The 23,628-nt window shown below is 37.2% G+C and overlaps 1 protein-coding gene across 2 annotated transcripts in view; it reads left to right on the top strand.

Moving 5' to 3' along the window:
* KIZ (kizuna centrosomal protein) overlaps window positions 1-23,628 on the top strand; it is a 143,264-nt gene that overhangs the window by 50,025 nt on the left and 69,611 nt on the right. For both annotated transcript variants that reach the window (XM_045053937.1, XM_023251505.2), the window contains exons 5-6: window positions 8,995-9,640; window positions 10,027-10,345. In XM_045053937.1, the coding sequence (XP_044909872.1) occupies window positions 8,995-9,640; window positions 10,027-10,345 (965 nt within the window). The remainder of the gene's footprint in view (window positions 1-8,994; window positions 9,641-10,026; window positions 10,346-23,628) is intronic.

Here is a 23,628-nt window from a genome sequence, read left to right on the forward strand (position 1 = left end):
GGTCTCAACAGATCCTCAAATGCAAGTTGTCTCTTTTGGTCCTATAGGCAAACAAATGCACCAGTCTGTAGATTCTAATTTTATGCATAATTACAGGCCACCTTTCCATAACTTCTGATTTATTATACGCCACTAAAATGTAATGTTCTGGGTGCCTGGGTGGCTCAGTAAGTTAAGTGTCCAACTCTTGATCTCTGCTCAGGGCATGATCTCATAGTTGGTAAGATTGAGCCCTGAGTCAGGCTATGTGCTGACTGCATGGACCCTGCTTGGGATTTTCTCTCTCCTGCTCCTCCTCCACTCATATTCTATTTCACTGTCTCTCTTTCTCTCTCAAAATAAATGAATAAACATTTTTAAAATATTAAAAAATTAAAATAAATGTGATGTTCTCATTGATTACTATGTTGGTAAGTAGTATATTAGTAGAGTTTGTTGAGGACCCGCAGTTCCATATTCTAAAAAGTGTTGAACGCTTGGCAAAAATGGCAGTTTATAACCATTTGCTGTCATAGAGATTTGGAATCTCTCCTACTTTTATGAAGTATTCTTCATTAACAGCACTGTTTTGAATTGTTGTTGCTGTTTTTCACTTACTGTGGTTTTAGAAGCATTTACTGTAAGTTAAATCATTACATGCTACTTTTGTTGATTGTGCAGGTTACTATATTGCTGTTTCTCTCCATTTCTTAGCTCTTGGGGTTCTTTGTTCAGTGGGAATGGACTTGGAGTTTTTGGCCTCTTAGTAAGTCAGAGGACTTTGAGAATTACTGGTAGAAAGGAGTAATCCAGGGCACTTCCTTTGGCCTTCCCCAGGTGGCTTTCTTCTCTCTAAGACATGCCTACTCCTTTGCTTTATGTTTTGGCCTTTAACAGACCACCAAAGAGGGAGGTGTGTATTCCCTGTGCTGGGTTAGTAATTACTCTGGTATTGGTTCATTAACATTCTCTAAATGGGTCTTGAAAGTGAAAAATCAAAGACCTCCCAAACCCATAAGTCTGATCATTGATTTGCCTCAATTTTGTACTAGCTGACCTCAGCATAAGGCCAGCTTTAACTTCTACACAAGAGTCCATCCCTTGAAGCCATATATTTAAAGAACTTTTTTTTTGACAGTAGGAAAAATGAAAGTAGTTGTTAGATTAGGATAATAGTAATAGGTGATTTTGCCTATTTTAAATTTGTCTTTGTTCTTATATTAGCTTTTCAATTACAAAAGGAATAGAGAGACAAAAGGAATAGAAGTCACAAATAATATTTATATCAGGTGAATCAGAATGTTGGTTACTATAATTTTGCTATTTAAACCTTATGGTGCAATGGAATATTCTTAATAATGACATAATGGCCTCTTTGGATGGCAAAATGGCAATATCCTATAAGTCAAGTGTTGATCCAGAAATTTCAGTTATAAGAAGCTGTCTTGTACTTGCATGTGTACAGAGAGACATACGCTCAAGGATCATCATTGCAGCATGGTTTGGAATGGTAGATGGTGGGAAGCAAACCGAGGTCCATCAAAATAAGATGGGTTAAATAAATTATTGTACATTTATAGAATAGGATAATATTCAGCTACTGAAATTACTTTGTAGTCTGCTTTCTGACCCAACATATACGAAGCTTGGAAGTCACCACACTGTCCTAACAAGTAAAAAGCTGAACAAACCAAAGAATCAACAACTCTTAGATCTCTCAGAGAAGTGGGGTTACAGAGCAATCTGCTGCCTCTAAAATTGGAGAGACCAATAGGGAATACAGAGAATCACAGCTTGTTAGAGCAGAGCTGAAACCACTACAATAACTGGTGCCAGGATAGAGAAATCCAAGCTGTAATTGACAAATTGCTGGAGGCTCATCATGGACAGGTCTGAGAGATAACTCCAGAGAGACCTAGTCATAGCCCCCCGATCCCACCTTTTGTGTTTTAATTCCAGGGAGCTTTACCAGTTCCGCACAGTGAATATCAGAGAAAAATCCCCCTATAATTCAGGCATGGGCAGGGAAAAAGTAATCATTTTGAAATATAGGAAAGAATTCTGTTCTTAAAAAGATCTGCCCTCAGGAGAAACTGACCAGAGCCTAACTGACCTGAGAGAAGAGAAATACCAACCCAGAAGGCATAGCCTTCAATGTGGAGGAAGGGAAATAACCAATTCCAGCCCCTTCTAGCCTTGAATCAAAAACTACTCTTTAAAAATGTCTTTAAACAAGTCAGTTGACTGTAGATGCATGAATATTTCTGGGCTTTCAATTCTGTTCCAATGATCTGTATGTTTATCCTTATGCCAATGAGGTCTACAATTACCCTAGTTTTGTAGTACGTTTTAAAAGTGGGTAATATTAGGTCTCCAAGTTTGCTTTTTTGGAAAATTGCTTTGGTTATTCTGGGTTCTTTGGATTTCCATATGAATTTTCGTGTCATCTTGCCAATTTCTGCAAGAATGCTAGCCAAGATTTTGATAGAGATTGCATTGGATATGTAGATCAATTTGGGAGTAAGATTTGGTCCTCTTTTTTTTTAACGTTTATTTATTATTTAGAGACAGAGAGAGACAGAGCGTGAGCAGGGAGGGGCAGAGAGGGAGACACAGAATCCAAAGCAGTCTCCAGGCTCGGAGCCGTCAGACAGAGCTGGACGCGGGGCTTGAACTCACAAACCACAAGATCATGACCTGAGCCAAAGTCGGACACCCAACCGACTGAGCCATGAGCCACCCAGGCACCCCAGATTTGATCATCTTAATATCAAGTCTTATGTACCTTGAATACAGAATGTCTTTACATTTATTTGGGCCTTCTTTAACTTCTTTCATCAATGTTTTGTAGTTTTCAGTATACAAGTCTTGTGCTTCTTTGTTAAATTTATTCTTCTGTGTTTTTATGCTATTATAAATAGAATTGTTTTCTGATTTCAGTTTCAGATTGTTTATTGCTAATGAATATAAATACATTATTTCTATTTGTATATTGATCTTGTATCCTACAAACTTGCTGAACTTATTACCTCTAATCTTTTCTTGCGATTCCTTAGGTTTTTCTTTTCATTTTTTAATTTGAGGAGGGGAGGGGCAGAGGGAGAGCTAGAGAGAGAATCTTTCTTAAGCAGGTTCCACGCTCAGTATGGAGCCCAGTGCAGCACTTTATCCCACAACCCTAGGGTCATGACTTGAGCCAAAACCAAGAGTTGGACACTCAACCGACTGAGCCACCCAGGCACCCCATTAGGTTTTTCTTTATATGAGATCATGTCATCTGCCAATAGAGATAGTTTTACTTCTTTCTTTGAAATCTAGATGTCTTTCGTTTTTTCTTTTTTTCTTACCATACAGTCCTGGCTAGAATCTGCATGCTGTGTTACATAGAAGTGGTAAGAACAGATATTCTTGTGTTAATCTTGATCTTAGGAAGAAAGCTTTCAGTCTTTCACCATTGACTATGTTGTTGGATGTTTTTCAGAGATGCACTTCATCAGGTTGAGGGAGTTCCCTTTTATTCCAAGTTTGGTGCTTTTTATCATGAGCATGTGATGGATTTTATCAAATGATTTTCCTGTGTCTATGGAGATAATCTTTTGGTAGTTTTCCCCCCCTTTATTCTATTACATTACTTGATCTTCATACGTTGAACTAACTTTGTATTCTTGGCATAAATCCTACTTAGTCATGATGTATAATTCCTTTTATTTGTTTCTGAATTCAGTTCTCTAGTATTGTGTTGGAAGTTTTTACATCTATATTCATAAGAAATATTGGCCTGTAGTTTTCCTTTTTTGAGATATCTTTGTCTGGTTTTGGTATTAGGGACTGACTTTATAGAGTGTGTCAAGAAGTTTTTCTTCCTTGCCTATTTTTGGAAGAGTTTATGAAGGATTGGTGTTAACTCTTTAAACCTATGGTAGAATTAACCAGTGAAGAGTTGTGATCCTAACTTTTCTTTGGGGTACGTTTTTTTACTACAATTCAGTTTCTTAACTAGTTACAAGTCTATTCAGATTTTCTATTTCTTCTGGAGTCAGTTTTAATAGTGTGTGTCTTTCTAAGAATTTGTCCAATTCATCTAGGTTGGCTAATTTGTTGGCATACAATTATTCATAGTATTCCCTTATAATCTTTTTTATATCTATAGGGTTAGTAATGAAGTACTTACTTTCATTTCTGATTTTGATAACTTAAGTTTTTTTTTTTCTTAGTCTAGCTAAACATATGTCAATCTGTTGATCTTTTCAAAGAATCAACCTTTGGTTTTGTTGTCACTGCTTCTTTTCTTTTCTCTAATTCATTTAGTTCTGCTCTGATCTTTATTATTTCCTTCCTTCTGCTTGCTTTGGATTTAATTGGCTCTTCTTTTTTTTAATTTCTTAACATGGAAGGTTAGGCTATTGATTTGAGTTCTTTCTTTTTTAATATAGGCTTTTATAGCTATGAATATTAATATAGGCTTTTGTAGGTATGAATTTGCCTCTACAACTGCTTGTTGTAGGCTTTAGTATGCTGTGTTTTGCTTTTCATTTATCTCTGACTATTTTCTAATTTGCCTTGTAATTTCTTCCTTGACCCATTAGTTATTTAGAGTGGGTTTTGCAATTTCTACATTTGTGAATTTACCAAATGTCCTTATTTTATTGAGTTCTAATTTCATTCCATTGTCATTAGAGAACATACTTTCTAACCCTTTAAATGTATTGAAACTTGATTTATTGCCAAAAATATGGGTCTATCTCACAGAATGTTCCATGTGCACTTGAGAATATGGATTCTGCTGTTGGTAGGTAGAGTCTTCTATGTATGTCTGTTAGGTCTAGTTGGTTTACAGTTGTTCAAGTCTTCTATTTCCTTAATGACCTTCTGTTTAGTTTTATATATTGTGCAATGTGGAGTCTTATTGAATGTGGAGTAATAACAACTATTATTATTGAATTGTCCTTTTAATTCTTTCAGTTTTTGCTTCATATATTTTAGGAATTTTTTGTCATATATATATATTTTTTTTCTAATTGTTATATCTTTTTCACAAATTGACCATTTTAACATTATAAAATGTCCTTTGTCTCTAGTATCAATTTTGTATCTTAAAGTCTATTTCATGTGATATTAGTATAGCCACTTCAGCTTTCTTTTGATTACTGTCTGTATATTTTTTTTTCATGAGGTTCTGTTCATATATCATTTACTCTCCTGTTCCTTTAACCTGTTTGTGGCTTTGAATCTAAAATGAGTCACTTTAGATAGCATATAGTTGGATCATGGCTTTTAAAAAATCTTTTCTGCCAATCTCTGACTTTAATGGTAGTGTTTAATCCATTTACACTTAATGTGGTTACTAAAAAGGTAGGATTCTATTCTGCCATTTTGTACTTTCCTTTCCATATATCTTTTTATGTCCTTTTATCCTCCATACTGCCTTCTTTTGCTTTAAATATATATTTCTTAGTGTGCCATTTTGATTCCCTATCATTTCTGTTGCTGTGGGTTTCCTGGTGTTATAATTAATAGCTTATAAGTATCTAGTCAGACTAATACCAACTTAATTTTAATAGCATGCCAAAACTTTGTTGCTATACAGTTCTATTCCTTTCCTGTTCCTTTGTGTTGTAATTATAGTACGAGCTATGTCTTTGTATCTCATATGCTGCTCATCAACATATATTTGTAATCATTGCTTGATGCAATTGTGTTTTAAATCATATAGGAGAAAAAAAGTTACAAAAATATATTTATGCTATCTTTTATGTTTACCAATGTAGTTACCCTTATTAGTGCTATTTATTTCACTTCTTTCCTTTTTAAAAAAAATTTTTAAGTTTATTTCTGAGAGAGAGACAGACAGACAGAGCATGAGTGAGGGAGGGGAAGAGAAGGAGGGAGAATCTGAAGCAGGCTCCAGGCTCCGAGCTGTCAGCACAGAGCCTGATATGGGGCTCAAACTCACAGACTGTGAGATCATGACCTGAGCCGAAATCGGACACTTAACCGACTGAGATACCCAGGTGCCCCACTTTTTTCCCTTTTTAAAATTGAAGTATAGTTGACACACAATGTTACATTAGTTTCACTACACAACATAGTGATTCAACAACTGTATACATTGTGCAATGCTTATAACAACTATAACTACCATCTGACACCATACAATGCTATTACAATAGCATTGACTGTGCTCCCTATGTTGTACTTTTCATTCCCATAACTTATCCATTCTATAACTGGAAGCCTGTACCTCTGATTCCCCTTCATCTTTTTTGCCCATCCCTCCACCCTCCTTCCTCTGGCAACCATCAGTTTGGTTTTGTTGTTGTTGTTGTTGTTGTTTTCAGTGTTGATTTTTGAGGGAGACAGAGAGTGAGCAGGAGAGGGGTGGAGAAGAGAGGGAGACTCAGAACACAAAGCAAGCTTCAGGCTCTGAGCTGTTAGCACAGAGCCTCACTTGGGGCTCAAACTCACAAACTGTGAGATCATGACCTGAGATGAAGTCGGGTGCTTAATTGACTGAGCCACCCATGAGTTTGTTGACATGAGCCACCCATCAGTTTTTTTTCTGTATTTATGGGTATGTTTATGCTTTTTTTTAGAGAGAGAAAGCAAGTGGGGAGGAGGGGCAGAGAGAAGGAGAGAGAATCTTAAGCTCGGCGCTGCCAAAATCAAGAGTTGGACATTTAACTGATGGAGCCACCCAGGTTCCCTGTTTCTGCTTTTTTTTTTAAACAAAAATTTGCTTGTTTGTTCATGTGTTTTTTATATTCCACATATAAGTGAAATCATATGGTATTTGTCTTTCTCTGTCTGACTTATTTCACTTAGCATAATGTTCTCTAGGTCTATCAGTGTTGTTGTAAATGGCAAGATCTTATTTGTGTATGTGTGTGTGTGTGGCCAGGTAATATTCCTGTGTGTGTGTGTGTGTGTGTGTGTGTGTGTGTGTGTGTGTGTGTGTTATTTCAGTAATCACTACATCTTCTTTATCCATTTATCTATTGATAGATACTTAGGTTGCTTCCATATCTTGGACATTGTAAATAATACTACAGTAAACATAGGGGTGCATATATCTTTTTGAATTAGTATTTTCGTTTTCTTTGGGTAAATGCCCAGTAGTGGAATTACTGAACCATATAGTATTTCTATTTTTAATTTTTTGAGGAACTTATGTACTGTTTTCCGCAGTGGCTATACCAATTCACATTCCCAACAGTGCACTAAAGGGTTCCTTTTCTCCACATCCTTGCCAACACTTGTTATTTCTTACCTTTTTGATTCTAGACATTCTGACAGGTGTGAGGTAATATCTCATTGTGGTTTTGATTTGCATTTCCCTGATGATGAGTGATGTTGAGCATCTTCTCATGTGTCTGTTGGCTGTCTGTCTGCTTTGGAAAAATGTCTATTCAGGTCATCTGCCCATTTTCAATCAAATTATTTTTTGGTGTTGAGTTATAGAAGTTCTTATATATTTTGGATATTAACCCCTTATCAGCTATATCATTTGCAAATATCTTCACCCATTCAGTAGATTGTCTTTGTGTTTTATTTGATGATTTTCTTCATTGTGCAAAAGCTTTTTTTGGTGTAGTCCCAATAGTTCATTTTTGCTTTTGTTTCCCTTGCCTAAGGAGGCAGACATATCTAGAAAACTATTGCTAAGGCTTATGTCAAAGAGGTTACTGCCTATGTTTTCTTCTAGAAGTTTTATGCTTTCAGGGAGGGATGGTATATTTGAAGAGAAGCAAGACCTGGATTCTGTTTCAGCTGTGTATGCGACATTTTCTCTTCTAAAATTTGGGCCTCAGATTTTCTTGTCTGCAAAAGAGAGATGCAAATATATCTCCCCATCTATTCTGTAAGCCTCTGTGAACTAAATGCTATCAGGTCTGTAGAGATGCTTTGGTCCCTTCAAAAGAAAAGCATGTAACTTTCTCAAGGCTTCATTATTGTTACATCCAGTTCTACTTCCCACTGTGTGTCCTTGACCAAGCCACTGAACCGATTGCTTCTGTTGCCTCACCCAGCCCCGTCTCTTTTTAAAAAAGAGACAATGCTCATTCTCCCCATAGACATGACTGTAAATTTAAATTGCTTTACATGTCTTTAAAATTACTTGAGGAGCACCTGGGTGGCTCAGTCAGTTGACAATCCAACTCTTGGTTTTGGCTCAGGTCATGACTCTAGGGTTGTGGGATTGAGCCCCGCATTGGGCTCCACACTGAGTATAGAGCCTGTTTAAGATTCTCTCTCTCTCTCTCTCTCTCTCTCTCTCTCTCTCTCTCCCTTTTTCTCTCCGTCTTCCTCCCTCTGCCCCTCTCCCCACCTTGCACTCATTCTTTCAAATAAAAATAAATAAATAAAATTACTTGAAGATGTGGAGGAAAAACTGTTATTTGCAGTTTGACTGGCAATCAGGATTATTTTTGCACAAATGGAGTATATTTTAATGCAATCCCGTATATGATTAGTGGAAGTTTTTTTTTTTTTATATTACCTATAATACTAGAAAGAGTTTTTAAAACTCCTATAGTCCTTTGTATGCATCTCTCCCTCCCTCTCTTTCTTTTTTTTTTTTTTTTTTTGGTATAGTATCTCCCTAGTTCTATTAAATCCAAGCCTCTCTGTGAAAAGTGGTTAGAATTCAGTTTTTTAAATTGTGCTAAAATATATGTAACATAAAATTTACCATTTTAGCCATGTTTAAGTGTACAATTCAGTGGCATTAAGTACTTTCACATAGTTGTGCAATGTGTGCATCTCTTTTTGAAATGTAGATTACATAGTTGTTAGATAATATTTGTTTGGGGAACCAATATTGTGATTCAAAGTAAATACTATGGACTGTACCGTTTTTCTGACTTATTTTGTGGAAGCTGTGGGTTTTATAAAATGTGGTCAGTGTTGATTTCAGTGGCCATGCTTCCTTTTCCTCACTTCATTTTTGAGAAGGATGTAAACAACCCAATCGTTCAGACACAGTATGTTTAACTCACCTCTACCTTGGCGTTGCAGGTTGCAAGGCAGGCAGGAACTAACTCGGGGACAGCCATGTCAAGAGGATTGTATCAACCAGCAACAATCTTTATGGGCCGCCAAATGTCAGCCATCTCAAGCATTGGAGGTTTCAGTACAGAGCAGAAATCTCCCCAGCCCACAAAGAACTTTTCAATTCCTGACCCACATTCACACCGACAGACAGCCCAGAGCGGTAATGTGACAGACAGCTATGTAGTACAAACTAACAGTGACACACAGTGCTTAAATAAGTCTGACAAAATAGATGGAAAGACATCTCTTCAGATTGGTGAGAAAACGCCAGTCACAGCCAGCGCATTGTCTGAGGAGGAACAAACTCATTGCTTACAGATAGGAAGCAACACGCGTCACGGCGGGAGTAGTTTATCTGAAGGCAAAAAGTCTGCTGAACTCCATTCCCCGTTACGGGAAAGATTAAGTCCAGAGAACAGAACCACTGATTTAAAGTGTGACAGTTGCAGCAGATCAGAGGGATCAGAGGGAGAAATACTGACACAGGAATGTATTGAAGTCAAGGAAGAAAGAGCCAGACCGCCAGTCTCTCCGCTATCAGCCTCAGAATACTGTGCATCTGTAAATAAGTGTTCTCAAGAGAAGGATTCTGCTTGGGAAGGTTTCCCAGGTGGGTTGAGAGGCTGAGATTGTTTGCTGGTTTTTCTTGGTGTTTAGGTTTTGGGAGTGGTGGTGGTCTTTTGTAAGAACAAAATACATACTTTAATTTTACCTCTGTCAAAAAGCAAACCAGTGACTTGGCTAATAAAATTCCATTCTCATGAGTTCTTAAATACACAGGTGGAAATATTTTTGCAAGCTAATTCACTGATTTTAAAACCCACTGTGATAGGTTTAAAGATATTTTTAATGATTTTTCACGTACTATATAATTAATTGTGGATTGTTTCTACATGTTTTTAACTGAGTAATTTATCTGCCTGTGAGGCAGAATGTGTTAACCTCGCTTCTCCCTGAAGTTAGTGATCAGTAGTCTGTTCATATTCCCTCTTATAGATCATCTTCCTCCTGGGGACCCAGAATCACAGAAACCCTTCAGAAAAATGCAGGAACAGCAAGAGGAGGAAAGTTTGAGCAGCAGCAGCAGTGATCTCACAGTCTCTGTAAGTGAAGATGATCTGATTTTCAAGAGTTCAGAACCACAGCCAAATCCAGGTGACGTGATGGAAGGAGAAAATGGAATAGAGGCCTTAAAATTAATCCACTTTGAGCAAGAACGAGATGCCCTATCCACCGAAAAACATAATTGTATTTTGCAAACCCTAAGCTCTCCTGATTCAAAAAAGGAATCCGCCACTCACTCACCAACAAGAGAGTAAGACATTCAATTTTTTTTTTTTTTACTGTTCTGTTTTTAATTATAGACATTTTTAGAGACCATTCCACTGGGAATGTATTATTGAACCTTCAGCCATGGATGTGTAAGTTCCTTAAGTCCCATAAACAGTCTTTTAGATAAGGTTTAATTTTCTTTCTTTCTTTTTAATGAAATAGCTTTAAAAGTCTGAATATCATTGACTTATGGTGATTGGCAGTTTATAATTATATCCAAACAATCCCTGGTTAATTCATAAGTCATTCCCCCCTACACCCTGCCCTCCAGCATTCTAGAAAGTAAATCATTTTTGAAGTTGTGGTAGCACAGAAGGTAACAAATAGTTAAACTTACTAGGAGTTCAGCTTTAGAGGCTAAGAACTTTGTATCTAATTAATTTGCTTAATCCTTCTATTCCTTGCCACTGTGTTTTACGATTAAACATGAGTTTATAAGTTCTGCTAAGTATATTTCCAAGTCAGCTTTCATTTTTTGAATGAAGACACTGGAATCTTTAATATTAAATAGGAACAACATTAGTGTTAAACATTCTGAGCACTTCTAATATCCAACTTATAAAAGCTCACATATGATTTTTCACTATTGACTAGAGATACTGGGTGGAATTATTTAGAAAGCATTGAAACTATTAGGAAACTTATTCTGCAATGAAAAATAGCACTGATAGGATCACATCTCTTGTAGGAGTAGAAGAAACCTAAGTAAACAACCTAAGGTAGATGTCATCTTTTAAAAATGGGGAAACCAAGGCCAGGGGCATAGGAATGACATTTGTGCCATTGGGGCAGACCTGCCTCCTCAACTTACATGCTACCCTCAGAAATTTCTCTTGTACTATGATAATGTCACTCTTCCTTTTTAAAAAAAAAAATTTTTTTTAATGTTTATTTATTTTTGAGACAGAGAGAGACAGAGCATGAGAGGGGGAGGGACAGAGAGAGAAGGAGACACAGAATCTGAAGCAGGCTCCAGGCTCCAGCCTCTGAGCTCCAAGCTGTCAGCACAGAGCCAGATGTGGGGATCAAACTCACAGACTGTGAGATCATGACCTGAGCCAAAGTCAGACATGCAGCTGACGGAGCTGCCCAGGTGCCCCTGATAATGTCACTTTCTTTTCAATGGTCTCAGCAGCAGTGAAAAGACAAGTAGGCATTGTTGTGTATTGGGATATATACTCTCTTTTAGAGCACTGTTGTACCTTTCAATATGTTGCTTTTCACCATTCATAATCTACTTATGGTGAAAAGTTTAATTTATAGTTTGACTCTGAGAGTTCAAGAAAGATTTATTAAGAGCACATCAAGTACAAAGCACTTGCACTATGGATGGAAGCACTGACAAACTTCCTGGACTTACTTATTGTAGAGGCAAGCCAAATGGATTTTTCTAGTCATAATACTTCTCTCTCATCAAAGAGGTACAGATGTTATATACTATATCATCAGAAACTTTATTACCGGAGATAAAATCATCTATTCTGGGTTTTGTATTCACAGGCTTCTTTTCATACCAATCCATTGGCCAAGTTAGCACTTTGGTAGGCTAACAAGGGGGCTCGTGTACCAGTGTCTTTACTCAGAATTCAGTCTTTTCCTGAGATGAAAAACGATGAGCATGTGTGTGGAATTAAGAACACTCTATCCCCTTTTCTCCTATGTGAATGACTTTTTCCTATGACCTTAAAGCCAAGCTCCTTGGGAATTTGGGATATTGTGTTCCAAAACTTATTGGGAAATATGGTCATTTGGTGAATTTTTGAATATTTGTCTTAAAAGAATGTTCCCAGAATAAAAGGTCAGTCAGCAGTGGTTGATGTCTGTGCTATCAAATTTGAGCCTATTGGTTGTCTGTGGTGAAAGTACTCCCACGAATAGGTTGGAAGTGCTTTTAAATGATGCTGGTTAACCTGCTGACATTCCTACTGCTTTTGAGGCCCTACTTTCTCTTATTTATTCTTTAGCATGAGTTGTTCTCCCTTGCTCTGAAGGTTAATTATTAATCTGGGGCTATAACATTGTATTTACAGAGCTGACACTGTGACCTCAAAGGTTCATTACCTCAGTTAGCTTTAGGGTCTTTGGGGGGCTTGGAGAAAAGTCACTTGAACGAATTTTAGTTAAGAAAGATGAGAGATGGGACAAAGGCAGACACATAGAAAGATACAGACAGGAAACTGGACCCTCTGATTTGATGATGATGATGATGATAGTTATTATGTTTTAGCACATCTGTATGCCCACTAAATTGCTGTGTTTGGACATGAAACTTGGTCTTAAGCTTCCTGGTAGTAAAGGTGAAAAGAGGAATACAGTATGCTGGATAGTTTCCATTAGAGGGGAAAAGTGAAGCCAAGGATTATTTTTGTGTTGTTTGGTTGTTGTTTGTTTTGTTTAGAAAAAAATTTGACGGCTCTATTGAAATATACTTCACATAACATACAGTCCAGCCATTTAAAGTGTATAATCCAAGGGTTTAGGGTGTATTGCATTATTGATTTGTGAAAAATGTGCTAAAATGTAAAAAAAAAAAAACATTTTAAAATTGCGATTTTAAGCATATAATTTAGTAACATTAATTACATTCACCATACTGTGCAGCCATCAGCACTATCTCTTTCCAAAAGTTGTTCCTCACCCCAAATATAAACTCTGTAACTCTTCATTCTTCCCTCCCCCCAGTCTCTGGTAACCTCTAATGTACATTCTGTCTGTAAATTTGTCTTTTCTGTTGGTAATTATACATTATTTGCACTTGTCTGGCTTATTTCAGTGAGCATAAGATCTTTTAGGTTCATACATGTTGTTGCAGGTATCAGAACTTCATTCTGTTTTATGACTAAATAATATTCTGGTGTATGGACATACCACATTCTGTATATCCATTCATCTGTTGATAGACACTTGGGTTGCTTCTACCTAAAAGCCAAGTGTTTTTGAGAAGCTTCATGACCCACTCCCATGGATACTTCCAGATATTGAAAACCAGGCTGTGCTTCATGCACAATTCCTTCATCACAAGTTAGAGTTAACCCTTTTCACAAGAAAGCATACCAAAATAAATCTGAGCTTAAAAAAAAATGTCAAAAAGGAAGACCTAGAATCTTTTTATTCTTTTTTTCAATGTTTTTATTTTTTATTTTTGAGAGAGACAGAGTGTGAGTGGAGAAGAGGCAGAGAGAGACACACACAGAATCTGAAACAGGCTCCAGGCTCTGAGCTGTCAGCACAGAACCAGATGCGGGGCTCGAACTCATGGACCATGAGATCATGGCCTGAGCCGAAGTTGTACACTTAACTGGCTGAGCCACCCAGATGCCCCTAGAATCTTTTTATTCTTAAACAGTAAACAGTTTGCTGCAAACATTGGTACAAAACTCCATGACTTAACCTGGTATTTGCTGCTTTTCATGTGTCGGGTGTTGGCCCAGTGTCAGTTGGGGCCTCAAGGATAATTTAGCTATGTGACCCTCTTCATCCAGGAGAGTCGTTTAGCCTGTCATCTGGTGGTGGTAGCAGAGTTCCCAAGACAGCAAGAGGGCAAGCCCCAGTGCCCAGATGCTTTTATAGTGTCTGCCTGAGTCACATTTGCAAGTGTCCCATGGCTAAAGAAAGTCACAAGGCCCAGCCCAGAGTCAACAGGTGAAAAAGTCAAGAGGTCTACCTCTTGATAAGATGAGTGGCAGAGTCACATTGCAAAAGAGGAGACACACAGGGATGGGAAGCTTATGGCCATTTTTTGCAACCCTCCCACAGTATTTTAGGACAAATTCAAATGAAGGTAAGTTCATCATGGGTCCAAAGGTCAGGAAAGGTTTTATAACAGGTGTTGATGTGTCATCTTGAAGGCTGTTGAGGCTTTGAGTAAGAAGGAGGTAGGAAGAGGTGGGTTAGTTCTCTGAGAGGAGTGCTGGCAGGCATGTAGATGCTGAGTGCACAGAGGGGATGGGTGGGCAGAGCAAAGGGTGTGATTGAGGCTCAGTGAGCAGGACTCCTTAAAATAAAGGTTTAAAATGGTGCCTGAGGCATGGCTGAAAACAGGCCTAGAATATCTGGTTAATAAATTTAGGGTTGATTTTCTGTCTTTTGCACAACTGCTGAAGGATAGTATGGTGCGTAACTTGACTTAGGAGAATTAATCTGACTTGATTAGTTTTGTCAGGATTAATTATCCACGAGGTAGGCAAAATTCTAAGGTGGCTCCCCAGAGTCCTGCCTCCTGGTGTGTACTGTGTATAGTCCCCTTGCCTTGAGTGTGGGCAGGAGTGTACATTTGATGGATTTCCCTCCTACAATTACTCTATGTTAAATGACAGATATGAAGACTTTTGCAAATATGATAAAGTCCCAAATCAGTTGCTTTTGAGCTAATCAAAAAAGGAATTCTCCAGGGTGGGCCTGACCTAAACTGATCAGATCAGCCTTTTAAAAGGGACTGGGTCCTTACTGAAGTCAGAGATTCAAAGCAGCTGATGTACTCTCCTGTTTGCCTTGAAAAAGCAAACTGCCATCTTGTGGAGAAGGCCACATGGTAGGAAATCGTTGGCTGGAAATTCATTTGCCAACAACCAGTGAGTTTGGAGGAGGACCCAGACTTAAACAAGATTGCAGACCCGGCCAGCAACTTGATGTCAGCATGGTGGGACTCTGAGAATAAGGCTCCACTAACCTAGACCCAAACCTCTGACCCATGGGAACTGTGAGAAAGGTTTATGGTAAGTGTGAAATTTGTGGTAATTTGTTATGCAGCAGTTATGATCCAATTGAAAAATTGGAATCAGGGATTGTATCTTTGCAAGATTTTATGGGTAGAAGTCATTACCCATAGTGACCCAAGGCAGGCTGAATCAGATGTGTTCAGGGTCCAGTGTGGGAGCACATGGTGCCAGGGTGGCAAAGTGAGTGACCTAGCAGCTACCTGGGTTGGGCCCAGCAACCGACCTGTGCTTTCTCTTGCCCTGTACCCTCACCATCTGAGCAAGTGCATTTTCACACATGGCCACGTGCAGGTGAGCAGGCATGGAACATGGTCGACTCGTAGGGACCTAGAAAAGTGGATGTGCACAATTGCATTACTCAACAAGCAGTTTCTCATGCAAACAGTATTTCTCTGGTGACTTTTCTAGTGAATGAAGCAATGTATTGATGGTTTTTTGGTTTTGCTTTGTTTACAATATGTAGTATCATATATGCACCTTTACATCATACAGAATACTTTCACTTCCTGAAAACCCCTATGCTCTGTCTACTACTCATCTCTCTTTCCACCCCCTCACCCAAACCCTGGGTCACTACTGAACTTTCTATTGTCTATAGTTTTGCCTTTTCCAGAATGTCATATTCTTAGAATTATACAGTATATATAGCCTTTTCAAATTTCACTAAGCATTATGCATTTAAATTTTTTTAATGTTTATTTATTATTTTTAGGAGAGAGAGAATGTGTGAGCATAAGCGGGGAAGGGGCAGAGAGAGAAAGGGAGACAGAATCCAAAGCAGGCTCCCTGCTGTCAGTGCAGAGCCCGACCCTGAACTGTGAGATCATGACCCAAGCTAAAGACAGATGCTTAATAGACTGAGCCACCCAGGGGCCTCAAGCAATATGCATATTTTGAACTCTTGTCTTTTCATGGCTTGCTAGCTCATTTCCTTTTAGTGCTAAATAATATTTTGTCACCTGGATATACCACCGCTTATTTATCCATTTACTTACTGAAGCTTTGTGACCTACACATTTTGTCAATTATGAATAAAGACACTGTGGACAATTACGTGCAGGTTTTTGTGTAGACATCAGTAAATATCCTTGTCGGCCTTTGGTATTATCAGTTTTTTTTTTTTTAATTTTAACTATTCTGATAGGTACACGATGGTATATAATTTTAATTTACAATTTTCTAATGACATATGATGGTGAGCATGTTTTCATGTAGTTAATTACTATTTGTATGTCTTCTTTGGTGAGGTACCTGTTCAGTTCTTTTGCCTAGTTTTTAACTGGATTGTTTGTTTTCTTATTATTGAGCTTAAATAATTCTTTGCATATTTTGGATACAAGTCCTTTATCAGGGGGATAATATGTTTTGTAAATATTTTCTCCCTGTCTGTAGCATGTCTTCCCATTCTCTTGACAGTGTCTTTTTCAAGGCAGAAGTTTTTTGTTTTGTGTTTTTTTCTTTTTTATTTAACCTCTCCCAGGGCAGTGAACCCCAGCAGTGAGTGCTGGCCCACCAGTACTGCAGGGCTTAGCCACTCACATTCCCTGCCACCATCTTGAGGTCCCATCACTGAATCTAAGGTGACCTAGATTTTTTACTATGTTATCTTCTAGAAATATTATAGTTTTGCAGTTTACATTTAGATTTGTGATCCATTTTGAGGTAATTTTTGTGAAAGGCACAAAGTCAGTTTCCAGATTCATTTTGTCTTTTTGCATATGGATGTCATTCTTTGCAGTGCCATCTGTTGAAAAGACTATCCTTTTTCCATTGAAGAGTTAAATAGTTGACTTTATTTGTGTGGGTCTATTTCTGAGTTTTCTGTTCTGGTCCATTAGGATCTGTTTGTTCCTTCACCAGTATCACACTGTCTTTATTATGTTAGCTTTATAGTAAGTCTTGAATTCATGTAGTATCAGTCCTCTGACTTTGCTCTTCTTCAGTACTGTATTGACTCCTCTGGGTCTTTTGCTTTTTCATATAAACTTTAGAATCAGTTTGTCAATATTCAGAAAAATAACTTGCTGCGATTTGATTGATACTGTTTTGAATCCAGAACTGGGAATTCAAGTTGGGAAAAACTGACATCTTAACAATGTTAAGTCATCTTATGCATGACATGGAATATCTCTTTGTTTATTTAGATCTTTGATTTCTTTCATCAGTTTTGTAGTTTTCTTCATGTCATTTTTGTTCATAAACTGTTAGACTTATTGTTAAGTACTTTTCTCTTTTTTATGCTAATGTAAATGTATTGTGTTTTTCATTTCAAGTTTTACTTGTTCATTGCTGCTATATAAGAAAGCAATTGACTTTTGTAGATTAACCTTATATCCTGTAATATTGCTATAATTATTATTAGCTTCAGGAGTATTTTGTTTTTGATTCTTTGGGATTTTCAACATAGACAAGCATGTGATCTGTGAATAAAGACAGTTTTATTTTTTTCTTCCCAATCTATATGTCTTTTCTTTTCTTTTTTTTTTTTTTTAAATAAAATTTTTAATGTTTATTTTTTTCTGAGGGGTGAGGGCAGGGGACAGAGGATCCAAAGTGGGCTCTGTGCTGACAGTAGAGAGCCTGATGCAGGGCTTGAGCTCACAGACCGTGAGATATGACCCGAGCTGAAGTCAGATGCTCAACCAACTGAGCCACCCAGATGTCCCTTATTTTCTTTCTTACTGCGTTAGCTAAGATTTCTAGTACAATGTTAAATAGGAGTGGTGAGAGGAGACATTCTGGCTTTGTTGTTGATCTTTTGGGGAAAGCATCTAGTTCTTTCACATTAAATATGATGTTAGCTATAGGTTTTTTGTTCTTTATCTGTTGAAGAACATTTGTTCTTTATCAAGTTGAAGAAATTCCCCCTTTATTCTTGGTTTGCTAAGAATTTTTATTGTGAATGGGTATTGACTTTTCTTATATGCTTTTTCTGCATATAATGGTACAATCATATGATTTTTCTTCTTTAGCTTTGGATGTGATGGGTCATATTCATTGATTTTCAAATGTTAAATCAGGGATATACCTGGGATAAAATCCAACTGGTCATGGTGTGTAATTTTTTTTATACATTCTTGGATTCAGTTTGCCATTTTTTAAAGGATTTTTGCATCTATATTCATGAGAGACACTGATCTGTAGTTTTCCTTTCTTTTAATGTCTTTATCTGGGTCTGGTGTTAGGGTAATGCCAGCCTTATGTAATGAGTTAGGAAGTATTCTCTTGCCTTCTATCCTCTGAAAGAGATTGTAGAGAATTGGTATAATTTCTTCTTTAAATGATTGGTAGAATTTGCCAGTGAACATATCTGGCCCTGGTACTTTCTGTTCTGAAAGATTGTCAATTATTAATTCAATTTCTTTAACATATATAGTTCTATTCAGATTCTCTGTTTCTCTTTGTGTAAGATTTGGCATATTGTGTCCTAGGAATTGGGTCGTTTCATCTGAGTTACCAAATTTGTGAGTTTAGAGTTTTTCATATTATTCTTTTATTTTCCCTTTAATGTACATGGGATCAATAATGATGGTCTGTCATTCATTATGACTTGTGTATATCTTTTTTTTCTTGGTTAGCCTTATATTATGGATTGAATGTCTGTGTCCCCCCAAATTCATATGCTGAAGCTCTAGTGCTGCAAGTGACTGTATTCAGAGATATACAAATACAGTGAGGTGATCTAGGCTAAATGAGCTCATAAAGGTGAGGCTTTAATCCCATAAGGCCAGAACCCTTATAAAAAGAAGAAGAGACACTAGAGCTCTTTCCAGCTATGTGAAGACACAGTGAGAAAGTGGCCATCTGCAAGTCTCGCCAGGAACCAAAATCAACCAGCACTTTGATCTTGGACTTCCCTACTTTGAGAATTGTGAAAAATAAATTTCTGTTGTTTAAATCACCCAGTTTGTGGTATTTTGTTATAGCAGCCTGAAAAGACTAATACACCTGGCTAGAGGTTTATCTGTTTTGTTGTTTATTTTTTTTCAAGGAAACAGTTTTTTGTTTTGTTGATTTTGTCTATTGTTTTCCTGTTTTCAATTCTATTGATTTCTTCTCTAGATTTTATGATTTCTTCTGCTTACTTTGGAAAATTTCCCCCCCTTTTTTTTCTAATTTCCCAATATAGAAGCTTAGATTATTCATTTTTAGATCTTTTTCTTTTCTAATATACGTGTTCAATGCTATAAATTTCCCTGTAAGCCCTGCTTTTGATGTATCCCACAACTTTTTATAAGTTGCACTTTCATTTTCCCTCAGTCAAAATACTAAATTTCTCTTGAAACTTCTTTGACCCATGTGTTCTTCAGAAATGTGTTTTTTAACCTCCAAATATTTTGAGATTTCCTGTATTTCTGTTAATGATCTTTAGTTTGATTCTATTGTGGTCTGATAGCATACTCTCTCTGACTTATGTTCTTTTAATTTCTTTGGGGTGTGTTTTATGGCCTAGAATATATTTGGCCTTGGCAAATGTTACATTTGAGCTTGAGAAGAATGTATATTTTGCTGTCGTTGAATGGAGTATCCTGTAAATGTCAATTAGATCCAGTTGATTAATGGTGCTCTTCACTTCAGCTATATCCTTGCTGCTTGTTTACCTGCTGGATATGCCAGTTACTGACAGAGGTGTGTCGAAGTGTTCAGCTGTAATGGTCAATTTATCTGTTTCTCCTTGAAGTTCTATCACTTTTGCCTATGTATTTTGGTGCTCTGTTATTAGGTGCATACACATTGCATACACATTAAGGATTTTCATGATATTCCTAAAGGTAGTTTTTTGGATATTTATCCTGCTTCATGTTCTCTGAGCTTCCTAGGTCTATAGTTTGGTGTCATTAACTTTGGAAAATTCTCGGCCATTATTACTTCAAATATTTATTTTGCTTCTTTCTCTTTCTTCTTCAGATATTCCCATTATTTGTATGTTAACACCCTTTGTAATTATCTCACAGTTCTTGGATATTCTGTTCCTTTTTTGTTATTGTTCATTCTTTCTCTTTGCATTTCATTTTGGCAGGTTTGTATACTAGCATATCTTCTGGCTCATTGATTCCTTTCTCAGCTATGTCCTGTCTACTTGTGAGGCCATCACAAGTATTCAGATTTGAGTTTTATGTTTACATTTTTGGTTTTGCAATTAAGTAGACTGTTTTAAATTAATTATTTTTTCTGGATCCCTGTATAAAAGAATCAAACTGTTCTTCCTTCTAGTTATAGTATGTAACTAATTGAATATACAATTGAAAATCACACTCTATAATTCCATTTTGAACCAAAATATTCTGAATGCCTGCTAGGCCCAAAGCTCAGTACTATGCACTATGGGGTTGTGGCAATTTAAAATATGGATGAAAGACCTAAATGTAAGACAGGAAGCCATCAAAATCCTAGAGGAGAAAACAGGCAACAACCCCTTTGACCTTGGCCACACCAACTTATTACTAGACATGTCTCCAGAGGCAAGGGAAACAAAAGCAAAAATGAACTATTGGGACCTCATCAAAATAAAAAGCTTCTGCACAGCAAAGGAAACAAGCAAAAAACTAAAAGGCAACCAACGGACTGGGAGAAGATATTTTCAAGTGAAATATCAGATAGAAGAAGATTAGTATCCAAGATCTATCAACAACTTATTAAACTCAACACCCCAAAAGTAAATAATCCAGTAAAGAAATGGGCAGAGGACATAAATAGACACTTTTCCAAAGGAGACATCCAGATGGCTAACAGACACATGAAAAGATGCTCAATGTCACTCATCATAAGGGAGATACAAATAAAAACCACAGTGAAATACCACATCACACCTGTCAGAATGGCTAAAATATAACAACTCAGGAAACAACAGATGTTAGTGAGGATATGGAGAAAGGGGAAGAACGGTTTGGAAGTTCCTCAAAAGGTAAAAATAGAACTGCCTTATGGCCAAGCAATTGCATTACTAGGAATTTATCCAAAGGATATCAAAATGCTGATTTGAAGGGACACGTGCACCCCAATGTTTATAGCAGCATTATCAATAACAGCCAAATTATGGAAAGAACCCAATGTGTATCAACTGACAAATGGATGAAGAAGATGTGAGATACACACACACACACACACACACACACACACACACACACACACTGAAATATTATTCAGTGATCAAGAAGAACGAAATCTTGCCATTTGCAACTACGTGGATGGGACTAAAGTATATTTTGCCAAGTGAAATAAGTCAAATCAGAGAAAGACAAGTATGATTTCACTCATGTGGAATTTAAGAAACAAAATGGATGAACATAGGGGAAGAGAAGGAAAAATAAGATAAAAACAGAGAGAGGCAAACCATAAGAGACTCTTAAATATAGAGAACAAATTGCAGGTTGCTGGAGGAGAGGTGGGTGGAGGAATGGGCTAAATGGGTGATGGGCATTAAGGAGGGCACTTGTTGGGATGAGCACTGAGTGTTATATGTAAGTGATGAATCACTGAATTTTACTCTTGAAACCAGTATTACACTATAGGTTAACTAACTTGAATCTAAATTAAAAAAAAAAAAAAGGAAAGAAACATATGGCTACAATTTTTTCAACACTTTTCTTATCAAAAGATGGAGTTTCTGTCCATTTCCCTTGAATCTGGGTAGGCTAATAACTGCTTAACTAAGTAGAGCATGGGAAGGCCATGCAGTTTCTGCTCTGTTTGCTATACCACTTGTTCTTGGAACCCTGAAGCACTATGAGAAATCTGACTAATCTGAGACTGCTGTGCTTGAAGAAATTATGTTAGGTGCTCTAGATTATAGTCCCAGCTGGGCCCATCCTTCCAGCTATCTCCACCAAGATGCCAGACATGCAGTGAAGCTTTCTTGGACCCTCTAGACAAGTGCATTCACCCCAACCAACCTCTCTTAACACATGAAGTAGAAGAATCACTCAGCCAAGCCCTGCCTAATTCTTGATCCACAAAATCATCACATATAATATAATGATGGTTGTTATACCAAGTTTTGGGGTACTTTGTTATGAGTCTACAGATAACTACTATAAGACTTCGTTCATTTTACCTTAAATATTTATTGAGTGCCTCCCTGTGCCAGGCACTATTTTGCTTTTACATTTATGATCATCTATGTAGAGGGGAGGAAGATACCATAAACTGATAAACAGTCTGTGTGGAAAGTGTTATGACAAAGAATAGCAGGTTAAGTGTATAAAGAAGGCATAGATGCAACTTAATATGGGATGGTTAGGGAGAGTCTTTCTAGTAAGATGATATTTGAGTAGAGACCTAAAGTGAGTGAGTAAGCCACATTAAATTGTACCCATACCTTCTCTATCACTTAACCTGCTTTATTCTTTGTCACCTTAATTTTCACCCTGGTATATTTGTTTATCAATTTATATTTCCTTTCTCCCCTTACATATCTGGGCGATGGATGGGATATATCTTGAGGAAGAACATACCAGGCAATGGGAATGACAAGTAAAGAGGCCCTCATGTGGGAGCATATTTGATGTTTCCAGGAACAGCACACAAGCCAATCCAGCTGGACAAGAAGAGGTGAGGGGGGGAGGTAGGAGATGGAGTGAGAGAAGTATCAATGGACCAAATCATGAAGGGTCTTGTAGGCTATAGGAAGAATTTTGGATTGTGCTTTAAGGGAGATGAAGAATCACGCTGGCTACTTAATGGAAAGTGAACTATTGGGGAAAGGGTGGGAACAGGGAAACCTGTTTGGAGAATATCACAGTGATCCAGGGAGAGATGGTAGTGCCTTGACCACAGTAGCAGCAGTGAGAAGTAGTCAAATTCTGGAAATATAAATGTATGTGTTGAAAAATCACATACACACATAACATGAGATTTACCCTAACATTTTTTAAGGCTTTATTTTTATAGAATAGTATTAGGTTCACATCAAAAGTGAGAGGTAGATACAAAGATTTCTCATATACCTTATGCCCCCACACATACATGGTTTCCTTCATTATCACCATCCTGCATGACAGTGCTTCATTTGTTACAATTGATGGGCCTTCATTGACACATCATGATTACCCCAAATCCATAGTTTAAATTACAGTTCATTCTTGGTGTTGCCCATTCTGTGGATTTCGATAATGTATAATGACATGTATCCATCATTATAGTATCATAAAGAGTATTTTCATTGCACTAGAAATTCTCCATGCTCCACCCATTCATACCCCTACCCCTACCCCCTGGTAAGCACTGATCCTTTTACAGTTGCCATAGTCTTACCTTTCTAGAATGTCATATTCTTGAAATCATACAGTTTGTAGCCTTTTTTGATTGGCTTCTTTTACTGAGCAATATTCATTTAAGGTCCCTCCATGTCTCTTTGTAGCTTGATACCTCATTTCTTTTAAGGGCTAAATAATATTCATTACCTGGATATACCATAGTTCATTTATCCATTCACCTACTGAAGGACATCTTTGTGGCTTCCATGTTTTGGCAATTATGAATAAAGCTGATGTAGACATCTCTGTGCAGATTTTTATGTGAGCATAGTTTTCAACTCATTGGGTAAATA

The sequence above is a fragment of the Felis catus genome, chromosome A3, assembly GCF_018350175.1.
Source record: "Felis catus isolate Fca126 chromosome A3, F.catus_Fca126_mat1.0, whole genome shotgun sequence".
In the NCBI taxonomy this organism is placed as follows: domain Eukaryota; kingdom Metazoa; phylum Chordata; class Mammalia; order Carnivora; family Felidae; genus Felis; species Felis catus.